Source organism: Tauraco erythrolophus, chromosome 4 (genome assembly GCF_009769465.1).
Source record: "Tauraco erythrolophus isolate bTauEry1 chromosome 4, bTauEry1.pri, whole genome shotgun sequence".
NCBI lineage: Eukaryota > Metazoa > Chordata > Aves > Musophagiformes > Musophagidae > Tauraco > Tauraco erythrolophus.
In genome coordinates this window covers 78,615,144-78,640,080 of record NC_141468.1, presented here as the reverse complement: position 1 = coordinate 78,640,080, position 24,937 = coordinate 78,615,144, and the positions used below count along the sequence as shown (strand labels likewise).

The 24,937-nt window shown below is 41.9% G+C and overlaps 1 protein-coding gene across 1 annotated transcript in view; it reads right to left on the bottom strand.

Annotated features, from left to right (window-relative positions):
* Positions 1-24,937, bottom strand: part of ITPR2 (inositol 1,4,5-trisphosphate receptor type 2) — a 261,956-nt gene that overhangs the window by 14,303 nt on the left and 222,716 nt on the right. Inside the window, exons 49-55 of the mRNA XM_086611258.1 lie at positions 22,335-22,510; positions 20,840-21,004; positions 18,490-18,685; positions 16,311-16,403; positions 12,322-12,449; positions 10,228-10,393; positions 8,773-8,933 (exon numbers count right to left, since the gene is read on the bottom strand). Coding sequence (XP_086467384.1) covers positions 8,773-8,933; positions 10,228-10,393; positions 12,322-12,449; positions 16,311-16,403; positions 18,490-18,685; positions 20,840-21,004; positions 22,335-22,510 — 1,085 coding nt within the window. The remainder of the gene's footprint in view (positions 1-8,772; positions 8,934-10,227; positions 10,394-12,321; positions 12,450-16,310; positions 16,404-18,489; positions 18,686-20,839; positions 21,005-22,334; positions 22,511-24,937) is intronic.

The following is a 24,937-nucleotide window of genomic DNA, read 5'->3' as shown; positions in this document are numbered from 1 at the left end:
CCATTCCCTCACCGAGTCACCTAAGGGGATGAAGGTTATCATCATACCCTCACTACACACAGCAAATCTGCCTGTGCTGCAGCACCTGCTGTTGATAACAATCTTTCTCCCACTCCAGATAATGGCATCGTTTCTAAGGAGGCAGGATCAGATCTGTGGTTTCCCATTCAAGCAGCAACAGGATAATTAATTTTGCCTGTCTGGAAAGAATGTATATAAACTTAAAGCCGCTAAACCCTCAAGCTTTTACAATGAAGTATCAAACGAAGCCCACCTTTCCCTTTATTTACCCATACCTCACACACCACCTAGCCAAGCAGGACAACTGAATTATTTTTAGTGGACCAAAGAGCCCATTTCTGGAAGATGCAGAGCTCTTGAAGTAGAAAAGAAGATGCTCAGCCCTCTTGTAGAACAGGAGCTTCATGCAAAGATGCAAAGTCCTCACGTGATGCTAACTTTTCATGCTTTGAGCAACACACAAATGAGCAGGAAATCAGCTAACTAGGCACGCTACTGTAATTGCTTATTTTATGAAGTGGAGATGGAGGTGTCCAGCACTTCTGTAAGATAATAATGTAGAGGCAAAATTGTACAGAGAAGCAAAAACAGCAACGGACTATCTACAGAAATGAATGTTATTTTTGAACAACAGGAAAAGCAACAATAGAAAAATGATTCAACACCTAGCAGCAGGAGAAACAACAATGCCTTAATGTATTCTATAAATGTAAAACTGGGTAACACTTGGGTATATGAGGAGAGAGGGACTTCCCCTCATATACCCAAGCAGTGGTTGAACCTGTGTGAAGCACAATTCCAGCTCTATTTTAGTGACTCTGCAGCACCACTCAATAGCTCTGAGATCCTCTGTGGATTTGAGGCAGACCTTGATGCAGAAAAAGGACTTTCTCTGGGACCTGGTACCCCTAAATCGAAGCTCTGAACTCCCCACAGGGCCTGCATCCACGTGGAAGAACACAGAGAGCTGCATTCTTGCTCGCTCTTCTATTCTGAGCACAACAAAAAATGGGAGCAGTAAATCATCTCTTTAGGCATATTTCTTTAATTGCTTATTTTATGGAAACCCAATTGCAGACAAAACCAACGTTGTATTTCCTAGGAAATTAGCCTGTCAGAGAGACCTCAGATCTTATTTAGCAGCTGGCTTTTGTGCTCTTGGTATTACTGCCATGGTAAGTAATTACTCATAACGTGACACGCATCATGTCCGTCTTTTAGAAGTAATTAAGAAAAAGTTGCATAGCTTAATAGTATGTACATACATCTCATCCCTGCAAGTTTTGCTTTGATAACATCTGCTAGTTTTTGGAGGAAGGCCAGTTTTAAAAAGTAAAATAAATCAGTCCTAACAATGGGAGCATTATTAGCTTCCCAAAAGTTATAAACTCCATGCCCCGTTCCAGCAGAGCATTTGTGTGCGCAAGTTCTGTAAGCGTTTTCAAGTCTGTGAGTTGCCAGATCAGAAACATCATGTTGAACTAGAATTTATGATAAGGTAGAAGCCTTAAAAATACAGTTTATTTATAGTGAGCCAGTTTAAGAATCGCAGCTCACCGTCCCTGGCAGATTTAGCTGTAGCAGCTGAAGGGGTCACCCCTATCAGCTGTGCGCCCTTTCTCCCTGCTGATATTATCCTACCTAAAAAGAGGCAGCAGAATCGGTACGGTGTCCTCTCCTCAACCAGTGCAGTTCAGACTGGCGTGACTTCAACGGCCATCAATTTTCACATTAGTACTCTGGGCTGCGAACTGCAGAAGCTCAGGAGCGAACAAACACATCGCTTGTCCTTCCCCCCTCTGCTATTGTTGTGGTTAATTGCAACAGAAGGGTATGGTGGACATGTGGGGGAGGAAACTTCTTAAATTGTCTAGGATGAATCACCAGAGTGCATGTGAAAAACACTCGGGGTGTCTTTTCGACAACCCAAGTGTCCCTTCTGCAGCGTTCATGTTACCTTGGGTTGACATTTCTCTGGTTTAGGTCATTCCCTCTACCTGTATGGTGTTTAGCGATCCTCGGATGTAATAAGAACATCTATAGACTAGAGATAAAAACTAGCAGGGAAAACTTTTGCCTCCAAAATTCAGAAAGATGATAGGTAACAGAATAGAAAAATCCTGGATGTCAGAACTTTTTTCTTCTCCTAAGAGGTGATATTTTAAAGAGCTGAGGTCAACAGCCCTCTTGGTACATATTATTTTATTACATTCTTTGACAAAAATCGACAGCAGTAAAGAACAGCTTGTTCCACAAACCCCGCTCCTCCTCGCCTGCCAGCTGTCAGCATGCTCTTCCCCTTTCCTCACAGCACTTTTTCACTGCCTTCACCTCTCCTGTCTGTATTTGCTTTGGACCTGCCTCCTCTAGAGCCGAGGTTCCCCATGGTTTGCTCGGGGATGGCCACTGAACACGTTGGACATCAGGTTAGGGGTGCGCACCAGGAATTGGCATCAGTGAGGTGACTTTACGTTCACTAATGAACCCTGGGACAACCTCTCACTGCCCCACGGTGCGAACGGACGGGCAGCCAGGCTCTCGGCCCACAGCCCTCAGGCTCTGCAGACTCCGCTTGGCTCACGCTTTTGCCGTTTTGACAGTCAGCTACTTCTGCTGAGGTTGGCTAAAATGAAAAAAATCCCTTTGCAGGCCACACACGGGTGTGCCAGGGACTATACGCAAGCAACTCCGGCTCCAGGAGGGAGCTTGTCCCCTGTCCCTGCTGCTATGCTGGAGGGTCACAGCCAACCTGGAGCGACTCTGGCCAGGACTCGCAGCATCGCTGCTGAGACGTGAACGCAGGGAGCAGTTACGTGCTGCCATGGCTCACATCATACCTCCGCTCCCGAGGTGGGAGCATGGCAAAAAGCGGAGCAGCGAGGCAGGAGAGAGAAGGATGCCGAGGGAAAAGGGCTTGCGCTGCCCAGCACACAGCATGGGCAGAATGACAACTATTGTGAGGCTTCTCAATGGCTCATCTGGCGTTATTCCCAGTGTTGCTTTTGAATTTAATACCCGCTTCTGGGTATCTAATAGAAGAAGAAGGCAAAAACATGAGGCTGGAGGCTGGAAGAAGAGAGACAACAGCACCAGCTCAAGGGAGTACTAAATTCAGATAAATTTTCAAATGTCAGTGGTTTGTTGTTTTTTTTTTTTTTTAAAAAAAAACACTAGATTTTTTGAAAATAGGGAGTGCATTTTTCCTCATGACATGGAAATGGCCAAGGCATCTTGCCAAATACTTCTTGCATTTAATAATTAAAACAAAAAGAAAAAGAAGAAAAAAGCTGACGCTTTCAAAAAGAAACTTTGAAATGTTTAAAATGAAGCAGTTAAAATATTTTGTCACATTACCAATGACAGGCCATTGCTGTGACAGAAAAGTGCCTTTAAAAGAACTGAGTAAGTAAAGAAAATAACTATTTTTCTGATTTTCACTGCATTTAAGGCTGGTGCTGCTCAACCTGTCTCTTCTATCTCGTCCTGATAATGTTGATGGGAATTGCGCTTTTGATTTCAGTGGATGTGCGGAGATCCTGAGTAGCCTGAGGAGAGACTTAAGATTAGGAACTTGCCATTCAAGGGGGACACGTTTACAGATGAATCAAGATGTGAAGGATACTTTTACGATACCATCACGGCATAAAAGGCTCAAGGTCCCAACGACTGCGATGGTAGGAGGATGGAACCTTTAATTTCCTACTGAAGATTGCCTTGCTTTAGGGAGACGGTCTAACGCATGGCAGTATCCTTTACACTTGCAAACGTAGGCTGGTTTTAGAGCAGTTTTCAGCTGACTGAGGAGTTATGTAATTGCACCAATTACATCCAATTACATAATTAGAGTAAATAAGTAATAATATAATTAGGTGCTGTAATTATGTAGTTATGACAGGTAGCACTAATGCTGATAAAATCCATTATGAAACTTGCTAAGAACTGTGGACAGGGCACGCGAGAACAAAACTTTTAGGGCTTCGTTTGCTAGAGTCCGTCATTCATTCTTCCCATGGGCAAAATAATTCATTTAATTACTATGCCAATAGCCTTTTATTTTTGCAAATGAATGGAGGCACAAATCATAGGCTAATTCATATCTCCCCGTTTTGCTGCAAAAAATTCAGTAACTAATCATCTATATTTTTTGCCTCCATTTATCTATTTGCAGCTACCAAAGCTGGGCTGAAATCTGCGTGTACAGATTGCACCTCTGAAAAGAGAAGTCTAAAAATTTGGATGTTAACCTTCACTGTTCCAGTTATTGCATTTAACTGTCTCCTCTGACAAATGGGCACAAGGAACATTCAAAGATTGCTGTATTGATGTAATACAAGTTATGTGCATCAGAGAGATTTTTTCTAGGAATGGTATTTCTGGTCAAATAGGTCAGATAAGAAGTTTTTTTTCTACAGGAATGAAAATTCAATAGGGGAATCATTCATGCAGGTCCTCAGTGCAAATGCAAGGCATGTAGCCAGCTTTTCAAAGTTTCTGTCTTTTTGGGTATTGTATAATACCTGTCTGACTTCATAAAAGAGGCCTGGATAACAAACAAATAATAAAACCTACTGCCCGGATTTAATATTCATTAATATTTCACATGATAACTGATAGAAGATAGTGTGCAAGAAGAATGGGCATCACTGGAAGATCTGAAGTGCTTTATTCCCACCAACATCTCCATAAAGTAACTGTCTGAAAAGCTAGAGGTGTATAAACTGTGTCTTGCTTTACAATACATTTTATGCTTGATGCTTTTTTTCTAAAAAGAGAAAAAAAAGAAAGAATAATACCTCACTTTATGAAAGCTGGATAGCTACTGATTACTTCTGTCACTGCTCAAAGCAGTATGCTAAGAACTGAAGCAAATACAGAGCTGCTGGGAAAATCAAAATCCCAGGGAACTTCAGGAGTTTGCAGCCGATGTCCACAGTCCAGAGGAAGAAAGCAAAATAAGACCTCTGCCCCAAGGTCTTTTGGGGCCAGAGATGTGCAAGATAACAGGAATGCCTTGAAACAAGCCACCGCTGGAACAGAAATATCAGTGAACTTGGAAACCTGCAAAAATATTACCTTTGAGTGAGGGGCGTGTACAACATCACCTACAAATTTTTTTCTGCCTCCTGAACTGGAAAACTGGGAAAGTGAAGTTAAGATGTGTAAATAATTCCCATCTCTTTTGGAATCCAGCCTTTCAAATAGTATTCCAAAACAAGAAAACCACAGTATTCCCGTTTTTTTCCAGTTATGCTAACAGCAAACCTTCAAAACAGATGCTTCACTGCTTGCTGGTTAAATGATACATAAAAAAGACTGAGTCACAATACAGACAGTCATATTTTTGGGTCCTGATGGGTCTGGAAAATGGAGAAAAGAGACTATCAGAAATTATAGACGTTTCCCCTGGTGCTGAGTTAACACTGATAACCACGTCAATGTTACTTTTTGCAATAGTTTGCAAGACAGTAGTAGACAAGTACAAATAATAATTGGCTCCTAACTACAGTTGTAGGGGTAGTGAGGATGATACTTGTAGCTAAACTCTACTTTCTATTAAAGAAGTTACTGCAGTATACTCCAAAATTTTGACCTACGTGTATTTAAGGATGGATTTGAGCCTTGAAGATCGTATTTGGGTAGAAATTCTCTTTAAGTAATCCGGCTGTGAAAACACAGAATTTGGGTTTTATCCATTAAAGCTACAGAAGCAGTCATAAAAGGCATTCCTAATCATAATAAAAACTAGCAGAGCTAAGAAAGCTTTTCCAGGAGTATGATTCATGGAGTTTTTTCAGCCATATTCCGCAACACCTGAAATATAAAATCTCATGCCACTTTGTCCCCTTCAAAACGGTCCTGAGGCTGCCCTGTTCTTCCAGCCACCCTATTTTAGTAAATACTTGTCACATTCCCATGCACCCCTAGTGAGCCTCATTCAGCAATGAGTCAGTCCCACTGGCAAGCCTCAGTTCCCTTGCAAAAGGTTAATTTGAAGTCTGCCTCTCTTGTGCCAGATCCTAATCAGAACTTGGTCTCTTACCAGGGGGTTGGTCACCTCTCCCAGCATCACAAGAATGGTCGCTCAGCTTTCAGTCTGTCACAAACTCTGAGTCAGCTTCTCTCTCTATCTTCAGGACAAAAACCATACCTCAGGCTTAATTTCTGCATGGAATGTAGTACATCTCACATGCTTTGCATGTAGTTCCATTACTATCAAGCTGTGCTTGAAACACACCAAACACGTTCACTACATCAACTCATATAGCTGACAGCTGCAAAACTACCTCTGAGTGTTTTCCTTTTGACTCTTCTTTGGTCATAAACAAGGCTGTATCTCTAAGTCTCTTCTTCCAGTTGAATATCATACTTCCAGATTACTCCACTCTTTCAGTCAGATTATTTTCTTTCATTTCTTAATATTCCTTGTACTGTCTGGTATACAGTAATCTCTCTGGCTCCAAGAGAAAGAGTCCTTTTTTGTTCACTTAAGCAGCTCCAATTGCTTCTTCTATGCAGCACTAGTATTTCTGCAGCACACCTTCCCTAGATTTTGTACTGGGGAATTTAAATTACACAAAGATACAATTACTAATCCCACACTGGCCACTTGTAGTTTGTTCAAACATTTGTTTCTCTTTTTGTTCCCCACTCCTCCATTCCCTCTTCCATTCCATTCCATTTGAGCTTTACACTTCAAGGTCCACAAGTACCTCTCCCGTCATCCAGAACAGCCATTAACTATATGCACCCATGGAAAAACCAAGCTCTCCGAAGGAGGTCTTAATAATCCCATAATCTTCATTACTATTAACCACTTAAACCACCAGCATTCCGCCACAGAGAAACAGGGGCTTTGAGAAATCAGTTCAGTGCTTGAGGTCACATGTGTTTTGGTGCTTTTCTGTTAATATTTTAGATATTCAAACTGGAGTTCCACCATTAATGCAAACGTAAAACGCATTAGTGAATTACATCAGAAAAGTCAAACCACTGCTGCCACAGGATGAATACACCTAGTATGAATATTAATGCATCCCTTGGAATTAAACATTAATACTTAACATACATACTCACAAAGTTTAATATCATTACAAACATTGCAGGGAGAGGAAGAGTAGTAGAGAGAAGGAGTTGACAAACGAGTCTGGAGACATTATTGATTCCACGAATTTAAGTGCATTTCTGAGATAAGCTAAAATATTTTTAAGAGGACAACTTGCCACTATGAATAATTTGTTGTAATGGAACAGAGGATACAAGCTTTTGTTACAGTTTTTCTATCTATCTCACCCATCATACTGCAGAAGTGTAGATCCATTACTGCCTAACGCTATAAACGCTGTGAGCTGGGCAATGAGAATGGCGGTTCAAAATTCCCATGGACATAGGCCGTTCCTCCATATCAAAGCACTGAATTCCCATCACCTGCCACACCACCTTCCCGTGTAGCGGTAATGGCGCTTACGAAAGCTCCATTTCATTGCAGCATTCAAGCATGCACTCCTGTCTAAACACGAGCCGTTCCACTAATGCAAGTCTTCAAGGTGAGCTCCGTGTAAGCCTGTGCGGTGGTTGGGAGTCATCTCCTCTAATTTTAGTGAGCTCCCAATTAGGCATCTTGTCTAAACTAATCATTTAGGCTCTCAACAGAGTGAGAAAGGCGACATCAGGGTGAGTCACCCCAGCTATCCTAGACACCAGTCTTAAGGCAGGATAAATAACCCAGCTTTCTGCACTGACAAGGCAGGGAGCTGGGATCGATTTAAACCAGGCGCCTGACTTGAAGACAGCTGAAGTTAAAGGAGAAGAATCTTCCCCTTGGCTAAACTGAGGACTAAAAGGGCACTCAGCATCTCACGAGTGAGGCTGGGTAGTATGTATAATCAAAGGCCCGATGAGGGATAACAGAGCAGATACTCTCAATAAGAAACGTGGCTCCAGAAACGCATAAACAGCAAAGCCTGATGCGCATTTGGTTACACTCTCCTCTGGGATTCAGATATATGCCAGCTCTGCAACCACAGTCCCTGAGCAGTGCAATACCTGCCAGCAAGTCCATGGGAAGAAAATGCTGCACCAGAATATCCCAGCAGGTAGGAAGGATTCCTCAAAAATGAAGTCCCAAGCCAGGCAGCCTTCATGACCCATCCCTTTCCCTCACCAGAACGAACCCTCTTTGGTAGCAGGCTGGAAATGAAATGTCATCGAACTTCTCTGCCCCAGCATCATCAAATTTCCCACTCTGAACCCAAGTCACACTCTCACTGCTTCACCAGGCAGTTTCTGTAGCTCTTCAAATCCCTGCAGCAGCTCTTCTTGGTCTTTTCAAAAGCTTGTTCAGAGCAGTCATAGGAGAAAAGCACCAGCCCTCAACACTGACCCTGCGTTTCAGTGTTCAGCAGGAGATGTTATTTTGCTGGACAGCAGCCCAGAGATACTGGACAAAGCCGGAGCAGCAGCAGATGTTATGATGCATGCTCTTCTGCCCCTGGTTTGGCTAATGAGGCAGCAGAACCCACAAAGCATGAGAGCACGAACGCCAAAACAGAGACTGTGGCCTCTGCCTTCGTCTTTTTCATTATGTTTAAGAGTGGGCTTTGTTGCAGACTGTCTAAGACACGTGAAAAGATCTTTAAAAATACAGATCGATGCCTCCTATTGTTCAGAGAGAGGGCAAAAGAAAGATATTCTCTGCTCTAGCTGCAAGGAGCATCTCCCAGTTGCATAAAGCACATGCCCAAATTGACTTACCACAATCATTTGCGCCACGTAGCTCTCCGGGCCAGTGTATTCAGTTGGATCTTTAACTTTGACAAGAACTATAAAGTACAAATAATGCCACATGTTGTGTTCTGACTTTATATGCTCCTCAAACGAAACGGTCTTGTTATCAAATTTGTCTCTCTCCAGTCCTGCAAAAAGAAATGAACATAATGCAGAAAAATAAACTTCAACATAAAAATACCCAAATCTGTTAAATATGTTAGAGAAAGGAACCTAACTTAATTTAAAGGATCATAAATTTGAAGGATCTTAATTTAAAAGCCATAACCGCATACAGTAACTGCCAGGCACGAAATACCAGGCCAGAAGGCATTCCTGACAGAATTCTTTCAGTGCAGTGTTTATTCTCTTTTGTGATATTTCCTCTTAATAACAATAACAATATAATAAATACGTTACAGTTTTACAGTGCCTTCTATGCTGAGGGCTATAAAGCACTTTACAAGTGCTGGCTCTGATTCTTTCTAAATGTATACTGGTAAGCACAGAGCGTGCAATCTAGGTCCTGATCTTGCAAAGATTTATGCACACGTTTAGCATCGAGCGTGTGAATAGTCCCACTTAAGCTGCGGTGGGATTGTTTGTGCGCTTAAACCTAGCAGCCAGGGTGAGCCTCTGCAGCTTTGTAGTCACACAGTCTTTACAGAGCTGCATTCATAAGAAATGTCTATTTTTTTTTCGTGTAACCGGTCAAATCTCTGAAGAAGAGTACCACGGTGAGGAAGGGCAGGATTCAAATGTCTGCCTCCGTTACAGCTTTCCTCCCTGGATCTCTTGTGGAGCCTTCCACAGACACTAAATCCGCTGTCCTCTGCACAACGTTCATCCCTGTCAGTACAACCATGGAAACACCACCCAGCCTACAAGAAAGAAGGTATTTCTAAAGTCCCCTAAGGGAGCGAAAGCCTGCCCTTCTTTGTGAGCGCACCTCAAAATAAGCGCGATTTATCCATGGGTTAAGTGGGGATGATTTTAATTTAATTCTTTTCTTCCCTGTTTCATATCACCTTCCGAAACAGGGAGATTTTGCCGCTGTTACCCTTCTGGAATGCACTGTGCTGTGAAATAGCAAGCTGTACTTTCATCTGCATCACGCTTTGTGAAATAAAGTCAGCAGCTGCACCATCTCCATTAGTGGTGATCATCTCCATTAGTGGTGATGATGCGAGTGTGAGACATGGCTCTTCTCCCTCAGATCCTGGGTAGAGACTGTGAAGCCACCTCTTAGCAAAGCTAACTTTTGACTCCTAAACGAAATCTTTTTCCTACTGAGAGGCAATAAATTTGGAACCAAACTCTGACACTTTTACAGACTTTCCTTGTAGAAGATAACCACCCCTTAGGTTCATGCGTTATTTATTGAGGAATAGTTCATTTTACTCCTTTACTCATTAAATGTCTCAATAGCTCACTAACACCTACCACAGATGAAACAGGTTGTCTTTAGTATTTCCTCCTTTTTCTGCTTTTCACTCCTGAGATCAGCAAATGTATCAATGATGACTCCAAAGATTAGGTTTAGAACAATAATTATGACAATGAAGTAAAACAGAAGATCATAAACAACTCGCGCAGCAAACAAAGGCTCCTGAAACAATAATAAGGTTGCAATAAGATACAAAAATAGCACACCTCTGAAATATTAAACATTTTCACATTAGCTCAAGCAAAGCTACACGTCTTTCTCTTCGTATGCCAAATTCTGCTAGCCTTACTCACATAAATAGAGAGGGACTACCTACGTGACTAAGCAAAGAAGATTTGGCTTCATGTGCTCTTATGGCTTTGGGACTCCTGTTGTCCTTCATGTTGTTTCACGCAGCACGAAGATGAAACCAGCGTGTGTACTGGATGCGGTGTAGATGCATTAGTGTAGTGCTCGATTGAAGATAATTACCTTGCCAGCACAGAAACAGGGGGATGCAGTTTCTAGTACCCACTGAGAGCAATAATAGCTCTTAATACTGCCTTGTGGCATACAGGGAAATGCTTATGGTAGATCTTTGTGGAATACTCCAGACCACTGCCAGGTTTGCACACCGACCAACTGGAAGCCAGGGGAGCATGCCTGTGCGCTGCTGAGACGAGGCTACTACACTCTGCGCCCAAGCAGGGTATGTTACTGGTTTTAGCACTGTGCTAATGCAGTCACACGGCTGTAAGCTGGCTCAGAGTGGGCAGACCAAGCTTGTGTCTTTCAGGAACACAATATGCACCTGCGCACACACGTACATACACGGCGTGCGTGCATCCACACATGAAATGCTCATATTGCCTATTTCATCACACTCTTGTTTTTACATCATAACTACTTTCCTTCTTGCAAAGGCTGGACTGGACTCCCATTGGCATCTCTAAAAACAGCAAAGTTGTTCTGTGGCAAACAGGAGACAACACTCAGTGTAAGGCTGAGGAACGTAAAACCCGAGTCCTTTTCTTCACCGTGATACTGAACTGGAAGTCACTGATTTTCTCAGTTTTCCACACATTCATTGGGATAACAGTGCTACCCTTCCTGAAGCACTTTAATGTAGTTAGCATTAAGTAACTGCTAAGTGGCAAGCGTAATTTCAAAATCTGCAGGTGTTTACAGACTTTGTGGAGCTGGACTACGGTTCCTGTAGAACCTCCCAGCCTGTGAGATAGGACGTAGATTCCTACTAACAGCACAAGGGGCAATTCCATCCAGATCTGAGTTATTTGTCTCTGGACTCTTGCAAGCCCTGCTGTGATCCTACTTGTGAATTTAATCCTTGTGCTATGGTGCAGGTTACCAAGCAAAGTGCTCCTAGACTGCCTTTAATTTATGATGTTCTTTTTGAACTTTGAGCAACCTGATGTAGTGGAAGGTGTCCCTGCCCATGGCAGAGAGGCTGGAACTAGATGATCCTTAAGGTCCCTTCCAACCCAAAGCATTTTATGGTTCTATGATTCTATGAACTTAAATAAAAATGCATAAAACCATCCAAATATTATGAGTAGTCCTTAAATGAATTGAATTTTGGAGGAAATTTCTGGAAGAAGACATATATCACGATATATGAAATTCTGTTTTGACTTCAGTGCTGGTAAAGTACAAGTAAACAATAGGACCTACTCCAGAGCAGAGGCTATGCTTTCAGCTAAAAATACAGCTTATGTACTACAGTGGAGAGCCTTGATATATACTCATCAATCAACCTCTTTCAAAAGTTTGCATTGATAATTCCTAGTGTGAAAGGAGAGTGGTCCAATCCAGCAACACTTCTTAGCAGTGCTCAAAAGTTTACAATACGCTCCAGTTTTCCAGAAGGGGTAAATTACTACCTAGAGTTCCTTTCTTCAAGTATCATCATCACACCAAGCTCAGCTCGTCCCATTAAATATTCCATCTGGGATGTAAAAATTACATGGATAAATCAACTGTGTGACATCAGAGCAGACTACATACAAATACTGTCTATAACCTCCAAAAACTGACTTTGGCACTCATGAGATGCACAGAGAGTAACGCATTTCCTCAGCCAAAATGCTTACATCTTTGGAAGGCTTTCTGAGCACGTCTCCCACACCACCACCATTTCTCAGGCCTTGGTTTAATACGGTCACAATGCACATGAGCAGGGTGTCACACGTCCTTTCTATTCCATCCTCCTCCTCTTCACCTGCAAACAGGAGAGCAGAAGCTTTAACGATAACTCATTAAACAAAGCCATAATTCTGTATTAGAGAAAGCAACTGCAGTACACATCTGCCTCTCATATTCTGCAGCTAGAATTTCACTGATCATCCCTATCCATTTGCACATCGCTGCTGGTAACACACTTAGGCACATCAGGCTTACTTAGCCTGAAGGGAGATGGAGAAAATCCCAAGCAGTTCTCCCACCAGTAACTCTGTTAATGACCCAGAGTTGCCATCTCTACTCACAGGAGTACCCCTTTTCCTTGCGAGTACTCCCACTGGTTTCAGTACGACTGCTTTTTCAGCAGGCCTCCTAAGGGCACAGCTGACACGTACAGGAGAAGCAATATAAACACAGAATTAGAAGCACATTCGTAAAAGGATTGTCTTCCTGTGAAATCACTCCTCTACCTACTCATGTACAAGCCAAGTCATGTTAGCATTTTGAATCATTAAGGAGGGGCTGGCTTTTATGTGAGTAAATCCGCCCGTGATCTTTCCACTAGGACACGTGCCCAAGCACAGGTCTGACACACATTAAACGACAGACTCTCCCTGACCTCAGCTTGAAAACTTGGATTCTATTCTTACCTCTGCTGCAGAGCTGCTGCGTGGTTTTGGCTGAGCCACAGAGGGTACTATTGTGCCGGAGATATTGGAACGTGCAGAGGAGCTGGGCTGGAACACCAGTCCCCAAGGGGACTTTGTCCACCCCGGCCAGAATTCCTCCCACCACGCACTCACTCCCATGCTGCGGCTGCATCAACAGCCTCCTTTTGAAGAGCCCTGCTTGAGTTGTTCCCTGTGTCCTGCTGGCTTGCACTGAAGGGTCAGGACCATGACTGCCATTTCTCCTGCCTTCCTTTCTCTTTAGGGATACGCTTGCTGCAGCGGCGAAGGCAGCGATTCTCGCTCGATTTGCTTCATGCACTTATTGTAGCATAGTTTAATAAATAACAACAGCCTGCTGCGATAGTTAACCGAAACTGTATATTTGACAGCCCCAAACCACCACATCAGGGGCACTGAGATAGACTTTGACAAATTGAATTGACTGAAAGCGCTCACATTACAGACAAATGATTTGGATTTAAAACATGGGTTCCCAAATTGCGGTGTGTGCATCGTGGTTGGTATTTGCAGAACGGAGCTGGTATCTGTTGCCTTTGCCATATGCAAGCAAATTAAATAAGAAAGAACTCCTGATTTAAGGAACTCTGAGTAAAAAGAAAAGCAAAAGCAGACATCAGGATAGACTTCCCTGCTAAACTATTGGGTCATTGCAGATGCTACTACCACTAATAACTCCAGATTTTTTTAAAAAATGTTTGAACATTGAAACTGAAAGGATTGAAATGATAAATCTTTTTTTTCTCTGTCACATCTGGATTTTTTTTTATTAGCACTGTGATCTTACTCATACCAATTTATTTCCCCTGCTTTTGTACCATGCCTTTATTTCCTTCTTCTATACATTACTTCACCTATTTTTTTTTTAGTTAATAGCTGTGCTTGAGAAGATGACCATTCACAAGATAAACTAAAAACCTTTATACAAGCCACAGCTTCTATTTCATTTAGGTAACTACAGAACAAGATTTTCACTGTTCACAAGACCAGGATCAGGTGCTAGAAAGGTGCACAGATATCTTTTGTGAAAAGGGACATTTTCAAAGACTCCTTTGGGAGTGGGATTCACATTGTAGCAGCATGAAGAGTCATGTACTGTAGGATGTGAAGTTCCTTTAAGTGATTAAGCACTTCATCAGGCAAAGACTTAAGTGATATGGAAATGCCTTTGGAGGGAAGAGTGGGAGACTCCGAGGAAGATGAGACAAAATATTTTTACGCTGACAGCTCAGTGTGGCAGTGAAGAAGCAGGCTGCAGGCAGGGGATGTTCTCCGAGCAGAGCAGACTGGCTCCCAGTCAACTCCCTCACTAGCATGAGCAATGACTGAGAACATGCTCAATCAGTGAAACTCAAGGAAGCAGCAGAGTCTCATCAGAACAAATGATTAGCGGTGATCCGATCTGAAAAGCAACGTAGTTGTGTCTCCGCTCTCGACCTGAGACGCCACTGAGAACATTTAATGTTTCCTCCAGAAGGCTGTGAACTTCTTCATGCTGCTACAAAGTGAATCTCACCAAATCTCAGGTCTTTGCACTCCACCGTGCTCACGCTTTTGCCAGAAGGGATCTGACCTGGGAGAAGACAGAAGGTAGAGCACTACTTTTTGACAGGTGATTCACCAGCTAAAATGAGCAAAATCGTTATTGCTGATTGTTGGATTTTTAATGGCACTGAGTAAAACTTCTCTAAGATTAAGTGACAGTGCACATTGATGTTTTGTAAAGCCCCCTTTCATTCTTGTTGAATTTTAAAGAAACAGTATCCAAACAATAAGAAATGTGAGATTTCTACCGTTTAAAGAGCTTGGGAAAAGCCACGCTGCATCTCTTTTGACTGATTGATTACTCTGTGAATGCAGCGGCTTTGCCAATAGCTCTTAGACTGTTTTCTCTATCTAGTCAGACAGCTTTCCATGTTGTTTATGAGGTTTGTTTACACACCAGCTGGGGAGAAAAAACCTACTTTTATAGCCCTCTCCCTGAAACCCTTGATCCTAAAAACTCAAAAATTAGTAGCAGAAGAACAAAACATGTGAAACAGAATTACACTGGAACACAGGATAGGAAGGGACCACTTATGTCCCCAGTTTCAGCCCCTAGGAACCACAGGCAACTGTGGCAGTAAATATTTGAAGCCTGTAGACCATCCACTATGCACACCCCCACACTGCACAGGCCACAACACACTAAAACAAACAACATCTGTAGTGAAAGACCAACCACTACCACTAGACTGTGCCACAGGAAGAGAGGAGAGATGGAGTTGCACCACCATCAAAGATCCCTGTCCAGCAGCACATTTGGCCGAAAAAAATCCCAAGTGACCCTGTAGCCTCAAACTATCAAAGAGGGCAAAGCACTGTCAGCTTGATTTAGGAAAATTTCCTTTCTGACCCAGGATCTGGTAACTGCCCCAGCAGGACACACTGGTCAGACCTTTTATCTTAACTGGGAGTATTTACAGCTGATAGGCTCCTTCTGACATACAGATCAGATTCATAATGCAGGTGTCAAAGGTGTCAAAGTAAAACCAGGTGGACTCATCTGCTGAACCAGAGCAATTAAGCTCTTCACAAGGACAAAGCAATGCAACTTTCCTGTCACAAGCAAGGCTTTCAACAGTAAGTTGCATTTGCTTGTGTTTGCCACGAGCTCAGAAAGCACAGCTGGACTGCTGCCTGTGCTTAGCTGAGCCACAGTAACTTGTCAAGACATAGTAACTCGATCCTGGATCTGGGCTCTTAGGTCTTCTGGCTACACTACAAGCTTGGCCTAGAAGCATGTAAGTATATGCAAAACCTTACTGATACATGCTGTGCCATGAACATCAACTTACGTGGCCCTAAATGAATCTAATAGTGGCTCACTGTGTGCAGGTGAGGATGCTGCACATCAGCAGCAAGCTCCTTCTCTCAGCAAAGTCAGTTAAAAAGAAGCAACCTGTACGTTCAATCACGGTGATTCAGCAAGCTCTTTAAATAACAGAATTAACATCAGTGCAATTGGAAATCAGGTGTGGGAACCAGTGCAATTGGAAATCAGGTGTGGGAATCACTCGCATTAAAGGCAAGTTGCCAACTAAGCTCCAAGCCTTGTGGAAGTTGAGCACTTCCGACTTACAACAACGATCATCGCTTTTCACGCTAGAAGAGTAACACACAAATCCCTCAGTTCTAATTGATCATCGGCTTGGGGTAACTTTTGTACTAACCCGGGTTAATAATTGGGATGCTTGTGGAACAGTTCTCTTTTGCACAGGCCCCCATCATTGATGTGAGGGTTGTAGTGGGGGCTTCACCAATACCTGTGGAAAAAGCAGGATATTGACAAAAAGACAGATAGTGCATTGATAAAAAGTTTTAAATCATTGTTTTCTAGAAGTGAATCACTGATTTGAAAAGTTGAGAAGAAAAAGCAGAACAAATTATACCACCAATTCCTCCTTCCTCAAACACTCTGCCTCAACAGCTCAAAGCAATCACAAGGAACAAAAACACAGTTTCATATTTACTGTGTATCACAGCTATTCCCATTTCATCTCTGGAAATTAATGAATATACATCAAATGCTGCTACTTCTGGTTAGAACAAAATACATTCAAAGCAAGAAACAACTGACAGATATGAAAATAATGTCAGTTTTAAAACCATTAGATAAATTATTCACAAAACCTGACAAGAAGGACACCAAGCTGATGTTCAGTTATCCTGAATGTAGAATATTTAAGAGTTTTCAAGGATTATAACACAGTTTGGTACTCATTTGTAAATATGTATGGGTTTGTGTAAAACACTAATTTAACATTCCCAAAGTGGGTAAATGTGTACATCAGCTTGATTTTATCAAACCAATTTTATCCTGTGCATCTTCAACAATTTTCTGCATTTCAAATCAGAGATACAAAAAGGTTTAAGGAGGAAAAAAATGAAGGCAAAACCATACAACCAAAGTAACAGTCTAAGACAATCCGTGTCACAGAAAACATCCATTCTGACTTTCTCTCTGTGTTACTTCATAAAGAAAAAATTTAAAGCACTTGTCTTGGGATGCATAATGTTCCATCAGTATATGGTCAGCATATTTTCCTGATGAGTTCTGGATGAAGAATGGCAATGTATAAAGCCAGCAAGAATATACCCACACCACAAAAATCTCCAAGAACCCAACAGAAGAAACACAAACACACAGGAACTACTGCACTTGGAACCAGACCGGTGCTGCGTGTAGCCTCGCATCCGTTCTTCTACGATGGCCACAATCAATTATCTTTCAAAATGAAACTTCAGATCGCATGTTCTCTCTCAAAATGAATGGTAACTCAAATATAAGCCAACTTAGCCCTTTCAAGAGGATCAGTGGCAAAAAGAAATACGTCAGGTTCTTTTTTTTCACATGGTATCAAAACAGCTATATGACTACACCATGCCCACGAGTCTTGAATGAGCTTTCCCCTGTTTGTGTGCTTTAGGTCCCGAAATAAAAAATTTAGGAAAAGGCTGGCAAAAACTGAGTGCACACAGTCCGGGGTGGATCTCACTAGTCATTCTGTGCTTGTGTACAGGTCTGAAGAGCTCAGCATTTGGGAAAATCACAGCTCTGTGAATTTAATCACAAGCTATTCTAGGGTATTTCTCTGCAGACAGTTACTTCTCTGCCCATGCTCCCAGCAGGCTGGTTGGCAGCATACACAAAGATCTCAACAGACCAGACCTGGCTTTTTTTCTAGCAAAGCAAGTCTGTAACTCTCTATCCACATTCGAAAAATCTCTCATTCCAGAAAGGCGAAATCTTGGCCTTTTTAAAACTGGTTAAAAAACTCCCAATGATTTTAAGGAAGCCAGGCTTCTACACTAAAAGTGATGTTTGTGAAATACACACCGAATTTAAAAGATGTTCTAGGAAATCTCCAATCAGCAGAAGGGTGGATTCTGTAATAAATTTCTGCTGGATGAAGCTTAAAAAGTAATCAAACGGTTACATCTACTGAACATGTTAAGATCACATGCCTCAAGCAGCACACAAAAAATACTACGACCTGCTTTTAAGGTGGGATGAGAACCAATAGAATCCACTTCGAGCTGCTCTTCCAAATACTTAGGAAACTTAGATTTGTTTTTTTTTTTTTTTTATATTAGCATGATTTAGAAAAGAAAATGTAATAAATCAAGTGTGAGTGTTAGATTTTAGTAATTCAACAGACAAACCTAGTCTAAAACAACCCCACATATTAAATTTTACCAAGAGATTTAATTTAGTCCTAAGGTATAACAAAATTAGTTCTGCTCCCACAGATATAACTAAAAAAAGTTATATTTCCTTCGAGGAAAGTTAGGTTAGACAGACAGAAAAGGTGTATGTTGGAAGCAAATTTTAATATAAAAAAAAAAAACCTGCAACAGGGGTCCTGATTTTCAACCTGTCAACCTCCATGATGAAGTCATCTTTCAAGAAGAGGAACCCAATGATGGAGAAGAGATAAACTAGGATGAGTGCCAGCACTGCAGTGAGGATAATGGAACGACCATTCCGGGTAACACTTTTAATCACATTTAGCAAAGTCTCTTCTCTGTACACCAGATCAAACAGCTGGGGAAAGCAGAGAGTAGAGGAAAAATGAATACAAATGGGGCAATATAGAGATGCTACATAGGAAAACAATCTGAACTACTGAAACATACATCTAGTCATGTTCCAAACTCTCAGCTTCATAAACACACAATTCACATTGATTTCAGTGGCGGCTGGGCATGCTTATAGAAGAAGAAAATCTAGCACAGAACTTAAAATTTAAAGACAGATTATAGCAAAATGCAAAGCCATAAAGTGTGTATTATATATGAGCCTGATATAGACATGGGTAACGGTTATATTGTTTCCCCATGTTCAAAATCAGGCTGGATTAAAATTAAAAAACAGTGTCTCATGCTATGGATCTGTACCTACAAATGAATTTTTCCTGTTATCTCCCATCTGATTAACATGCACAGGCAGGAACTCAAAAATGCATTCATGTATGCAAGTAATTACATGACTGTAAACTCTTTCTATGAGCTCATGACATCATTTAAAAGTCACTCACATGTACAAGGATTGGGGCTATCTCTTTTTAAGACAAAGTTAAAGACAAAAGTTAAAGACAAAGTTTAAGACAAAGCCTGCACTATAGGCTTTCCTGGTATTTTATTTTAAATAAAAGTATACATTAAGATAATGTTGCGTTAAATGTCAAAGGCCTAAAATAGCAATTAAACACGATAAGAGCTTTTCAAGAATCTATAGAGTTTTTTCTTTACAATTCTATTGATGTTCTATAGTGCTTTGGACCTTATCTATAATATATGCATTTCCACTTCGAAACACACAGATTACAGATACATTTGACACACTATGATTTATCAGAATGGTTCACAGAAGAAAGTATTAGTCACAATTCACAAGATCTGAAATCCACAGCCTTGTGAAATGTCTAATAATAAAGGAAGAAAGAGAGAAGACAGTTATCACTCGTTGCATACAAGACAAAATTTAAAATGAGGAACAAATATTAGAGTTTAGAATATTTCCACTAAAAAGTGAACACCTGGAAGTAACTTGGGAACGTGGACAATTATAATATCCATGAATCATGGACATTTGTCAATAGCAGTCACTGAAAAAAGTAGATAACATAAAATGTTGCTTAAACTACTTGGCACTTTGGAAAGTATTTTAAGGTAGAGTTCATGTTACTCACTGAAGGAATAACAGATAATTTGCTAGGCATTTTTTAAGGTAGGCATCAATTAGCAGGAGAGTTACATCCCTTTGAAAAGGGTCCTGCAGCTACAGCCACAAAATCTTGGCTCCTTTGAAATCTGCCCAAACTTTGAGGCTATCAAGATCTGGAAAACCTGACCTCAACAGGAGCTCCACCAGAGTAAGGACTCTGAAAATTTAGAGTGCTTAACACACCTCTGTGAAATGCTGGGAGCTCACCACTGTTCAGGAAGCTGAGAAAAACATGACAACAGGAAAGTGAACCCATATAAATGACCACAATTCATTTGTGTCAGTCTCCTGACAAGTTTCACACGCTCCAGTATAAAAAATAAGGATTAGAAAACAAGAGCAGTGAAACACCTTTTACTGCTGCTCAGCATGGAGGGAGCAGTTAGCTGAGTTTAGCATAATTTTGTATGATTCATTTTCATTGCACCTGTATGGTATTATAAAAAGGCATTCCATCTGGGTAATGGCAACAAAAGAAAACGAAAGTGGGATACATTTAAAGTGATGAATCTTCCCGCTACACCAGAAGTATGCCGTCCCTATTGCCCAAGTAGTTTTTGTTGGTTTTTTTTTTTTTTTCTTTTTAAGGGCTGCAAGATGAACTGAGGAATGTGATCCGTTGCACACGCTGGTGGACAACTCCTGTCTCAAAGAGATTATGACTGACACAAGATACAGAAAGAACGTACACAAAATATATGTATGCTAGGGAAAGGTGGGAGAAAGGAGTGGGCTGTATGATGATTGTCTGAAAAGAAAGAGGCAAACTTTCAGCTCCAAAAGAGATAAAATAAGTCCTAACAGAAACAGGTTCTAACAAAAACAGCAGCTCCTAAGGGGCTGCAACACAACGGTATGCTAAAAATACACACGATTTGGCTTGATTGTCAGGAAGAAATTGAAGACAGCTGCACGGGTAACGGTATTTTCTATTTTTGCAAAGTTTTCCCCTCCACAGAAGCACATACTTACCAGGAAGCTATAGAAGAATTCGTGCACACAGAGGCCCAGCATGCAGACCAGGACATACGCTACGTGATAGAGAAAAGCCATGTCCATGATGACTGCTCTGTAGCCACGGGTGAAAGTTCCACGGTTCCCAACAAAGCTCACCAGAAACACGATTTTGTTACAAAGCTGTGGGGAGGTAACAAAGGCCAGGTTTATTCCATCAGAAAAATCCTGTTATTTATTGTTGGCTTTGCTACAGCGTGCGAAAAGTCTAGATAAGTTGCATTGAGTAAATGCTCAACTTTTAGATAGCTGGAGTCAGATGAGAGAAATTGAACTCCCAAGGTACACCGGGAACAAGCCCGTGAGAGTACGTGGAAGTACATCACTCCTCTAACACTGCACTGTGCCTCATTACATTGTGATTTATTTCTGCAACATTAGTGAGTAGGCAGGGTGGGATTAATGTCATAAGGCATTAAAAAAACAACTGGGGAGTGAATTCCTAACAATTTTAAGTTTAGATCTGAGACTACGTAAGAGCAGCTAGGCATGCAACTACGAAGAGAACGATAGTAACACAACAGAAAGCGTGGCGGGGAGCGTGCGAGATGTACTATTTCCTTCAGATCACGCTTTTCAGTATGAAATCCTTAACAAAAAATACTGGGGGCATTTTTGAAGCACAGCATTTAAGGAACAGCATCAGATTCTTCATTGCTCCTGAGCTTTGCCTGCGTGCGAACAGCGATGCAGAAGTAAATATGAAAGGGGCTAACCTCATCTGTTTAGTAGTCCAGGACAAGCAATGAGGACTCAACATGGTTTTTTCTTTCACTAATATGACACGGGCAAGTGCAGCTTACTTGTCTTTACCTTTGACAATATGTCTGGGTAGCTTTAAGTACATGAAATTCTCACAGAACTGGTGGCAAATAGCCTAATACTTTGCTGCCTGGTGTTAAGGTGAATTACAGCTGTAACAGTCAGGCAGGAATCTACACAGATGACTTATGAGCATGACTATATATCTTACCAAGCTCAATAAACATGCAAACATAGACATAAATAAGTTAAGAAATCTGGAAAAGGGCTGAGAGAATTTTTAATTTCTAAAACTTTTTTCTTCTCAAAAATAGAGATTTAAGCTGACAAACATCTCACAAGTTTGTGTCAATTTTACGGAGCATATTGGGAGAGAAAATTATTCTTTTAATGTGAGAAACTGTAAATTTGATTCCTCTTATTTGGCAATATTTCTTTAAATTTCATATTGTTTTTATTTTTAAAGTATTTGCATATGCACAAAACCAAACCAGCTTTTTTTCTTAGCTTCCCACTTTGCTGATAGTGCTGTTTCAGGATGACTGGAAATGATTTATTTTTTTGGTTTAACCAGTGAACCAGAAAAAGAGGTTCTTTGCATAGCCCTAATCAAGGGCTTTTTTTAATAGGAGACCCTTAATATCTCTGCTTCTGCTGAAAGGGAAGTTCTGCTTGCTTTTTAAGTACTTACATTAGCAGCACCAAGAAGTATCAAGGTAGGACCGAGCCCTATAGTATATATAGACCTGAGAATAACAGACACCAAAAAGGGTCGAATACCAACAGGCTTGGAGATGAAAAACAGCATTGCTGTACAAAACGCCACTGCTATCCAAAGGAGGAGTGAAAACAACGGAGAGAGCGTGCCTGTATAGAGGAGAAAGGAAGATTTGAGAAAGGCATCTTTGGAGAGTCCATTTTTCACCAAGAAACAGACCCAAAAGATCAATTCCTTTGCCAATACAGCCAACAAAAAGTGTGACTCACACATCAAAACTGCTGACCGCGACTTGCCATAACTGCGGCCAGAACTATTATTATCAAAGTATTGCTGATTTTTGCACGGGTAGTAAGAGCAGCTACTGAAATTTCCATTAAAACCGAGGAGTGCTCAGAGATGAAACAGTTTACCCTTCTCCTGGAGCAAGCTACTAATCAGTTCCCTTCTGCAGGGATCATTAGGGCTCCTCCAGTCTAATTCCATGATTGCTCAGCTACAGAAAAAGCCGGTCCTCAGGACGGTGCAGCAAGCGGCACCACGCCGCAGCGGCACGTTTCAATCCCCAACAGCACCGAAGCGCCCCGGTTTTAGAAAAGCAGCTTTCTGCTCCACAGCTGTGGGTGTTCAGCAGGAGCCTCCGCCTCTGCACGGGAGCACGGCACTCGCTGCAGCGGGAGGCATCCACGGGGACTCAGGCAAGAACAGGCAGCATCTGCGTTGCCGAGAGCAGCTGAATAGCTGTGCCCTGCTCCTGGGGAGGCAGCGGGTCCTGTGTCTCGCTGAGCTCCCGCAGGCACGTGAGCCACTGCCTTCAGAGTCAGTCCCTTTGCCCTTCTGCAAGATGCTGGCTCCAGGCTCTCCCTGAGTTTTGAGCGATGCCCCTATTTTTCCTCTCTCCTCTGCTTAAAGCCCTGGAAACACACCATGTTGCTGTGATATAAAAAGCACATTCAGATCTCAGGGCACTGTCACGCCTGTACACTGACTTCTATTGTTATCCGATGAACTGAGAGGTCAGTGACAGGGGAGAAGGGAATAGAAAATTTAGCTAGACTCACAACAGAAATCATGCTATCCCTTCGGCAACAGATACCCGGCTGAGGAGCATCAGTGGGATTAGAAAACAACGAGATGAGGCCCTAGCCTCAACACTCAGTTGGCATCCGAACTTTTTCCCAAAGTTCAGGAGTGTTTATATCCTTGGCAGGAGATTCAAGGTCAGCTCTGTCAGATAGTTTCTTTGCCAACAAGAGTTGGAAACTTTTAATGGATCCTAAAAAATAACTTCCAAGTGGATCTGAAAGGTAAGGCCAAAGCACTCGGTGTTTCTTTAACAAATCATTTTTCCTTCTTCCCCACCACAGGTCAAACAATTTCACATCGCAGGACCTGCACCGATAACGTGCAGACACGCACGCCGGAGGCTGGAGCGCACTTTTGCTTATGTTGTATGATGTAAGAACTGCAGGTACCTACTAAAAGGCAGTGTTCTTGGGATGATTAGATCAGCCCAGGCACCTCTGACACGTGAGTGTAGGTGGATTTATGCAAGGTGAAGGGTTAAAATGGGAGACAAACTCCAGCTGTTAGATGGGGTTTTGGTGGAGGGGGAGACTGGAAGTAAGAAGGAGGCTGCCTCGTGACCTGCCGATCCCATTTGGCCACACCTATTGTTTACTGCTCAGAAATTGCTTTTGTTTTTACAAGCACTAGGAACTGGAATCCTGAAATGTGCTATAACTGAAATCGCTGGATTACTGGGGCCACTTAAACTAATGCTATATAAATCTGCAGTTCAAAATAAGTATTAATACCTACTGATTGCAGACCAGAGGATTTCCGTGATTAGCTAAAATTGAGTAGCTTAAAAGGTTTATTTTTAACTCTTTATTTCTCCTCTCATCCTGCAAGGGCTCCGATGCGTGTGCACGCTGAGCGACTCTTCAGTTCACAAAGAGGAAAGCACTAAGTGCAAACGCTTCCCTTTGCCACGGCACAGCCCTGCGAAGTGTCCTGCGCCAGGCTGCGGAGACGCCGGAGCCATGACCTGCAGAGACCACCCCGTAGGGCGAAAGGGCAGCGTGGTCTCCATGCCAATATATTCTAATCTGCTGCCTTTCTGTTGAGCCAGCCAACAGGAATGTTGGCTGGTGCCAACTCTGGTGTTTGTGAAAAGCACATGTATCTACTAGAAGCTGGACTGCTTCCACCAGCCCCAGTTCACATGCCATCAGAGGTGACTTTCAGTCACATTACTGACTGGGCTGGACACGAATCAAAGACCCAGAGGTGAATGGCTCTACTCCCGTTACCAGTATTCGGAACTATTCAGCTGCCTTTATCCCAATTAAGCTTGTTTTGGATTCAAAGAGGCCTCCCACTAGTCTGCTGCATTTATTTAATGAAATTTATTATTTGTTATATTTTCTGTGACGTGATGAAGCAGAGACAGAATTATAGCTATTAAGCATATTTTTATGTAATGCATTTATCCTCTGCAACAGTTACGTCCTTTTATCCCAACAAACAAAATAGTCAAAAGCCAACAAGCTGGTTTTCCAACCATTCTATTC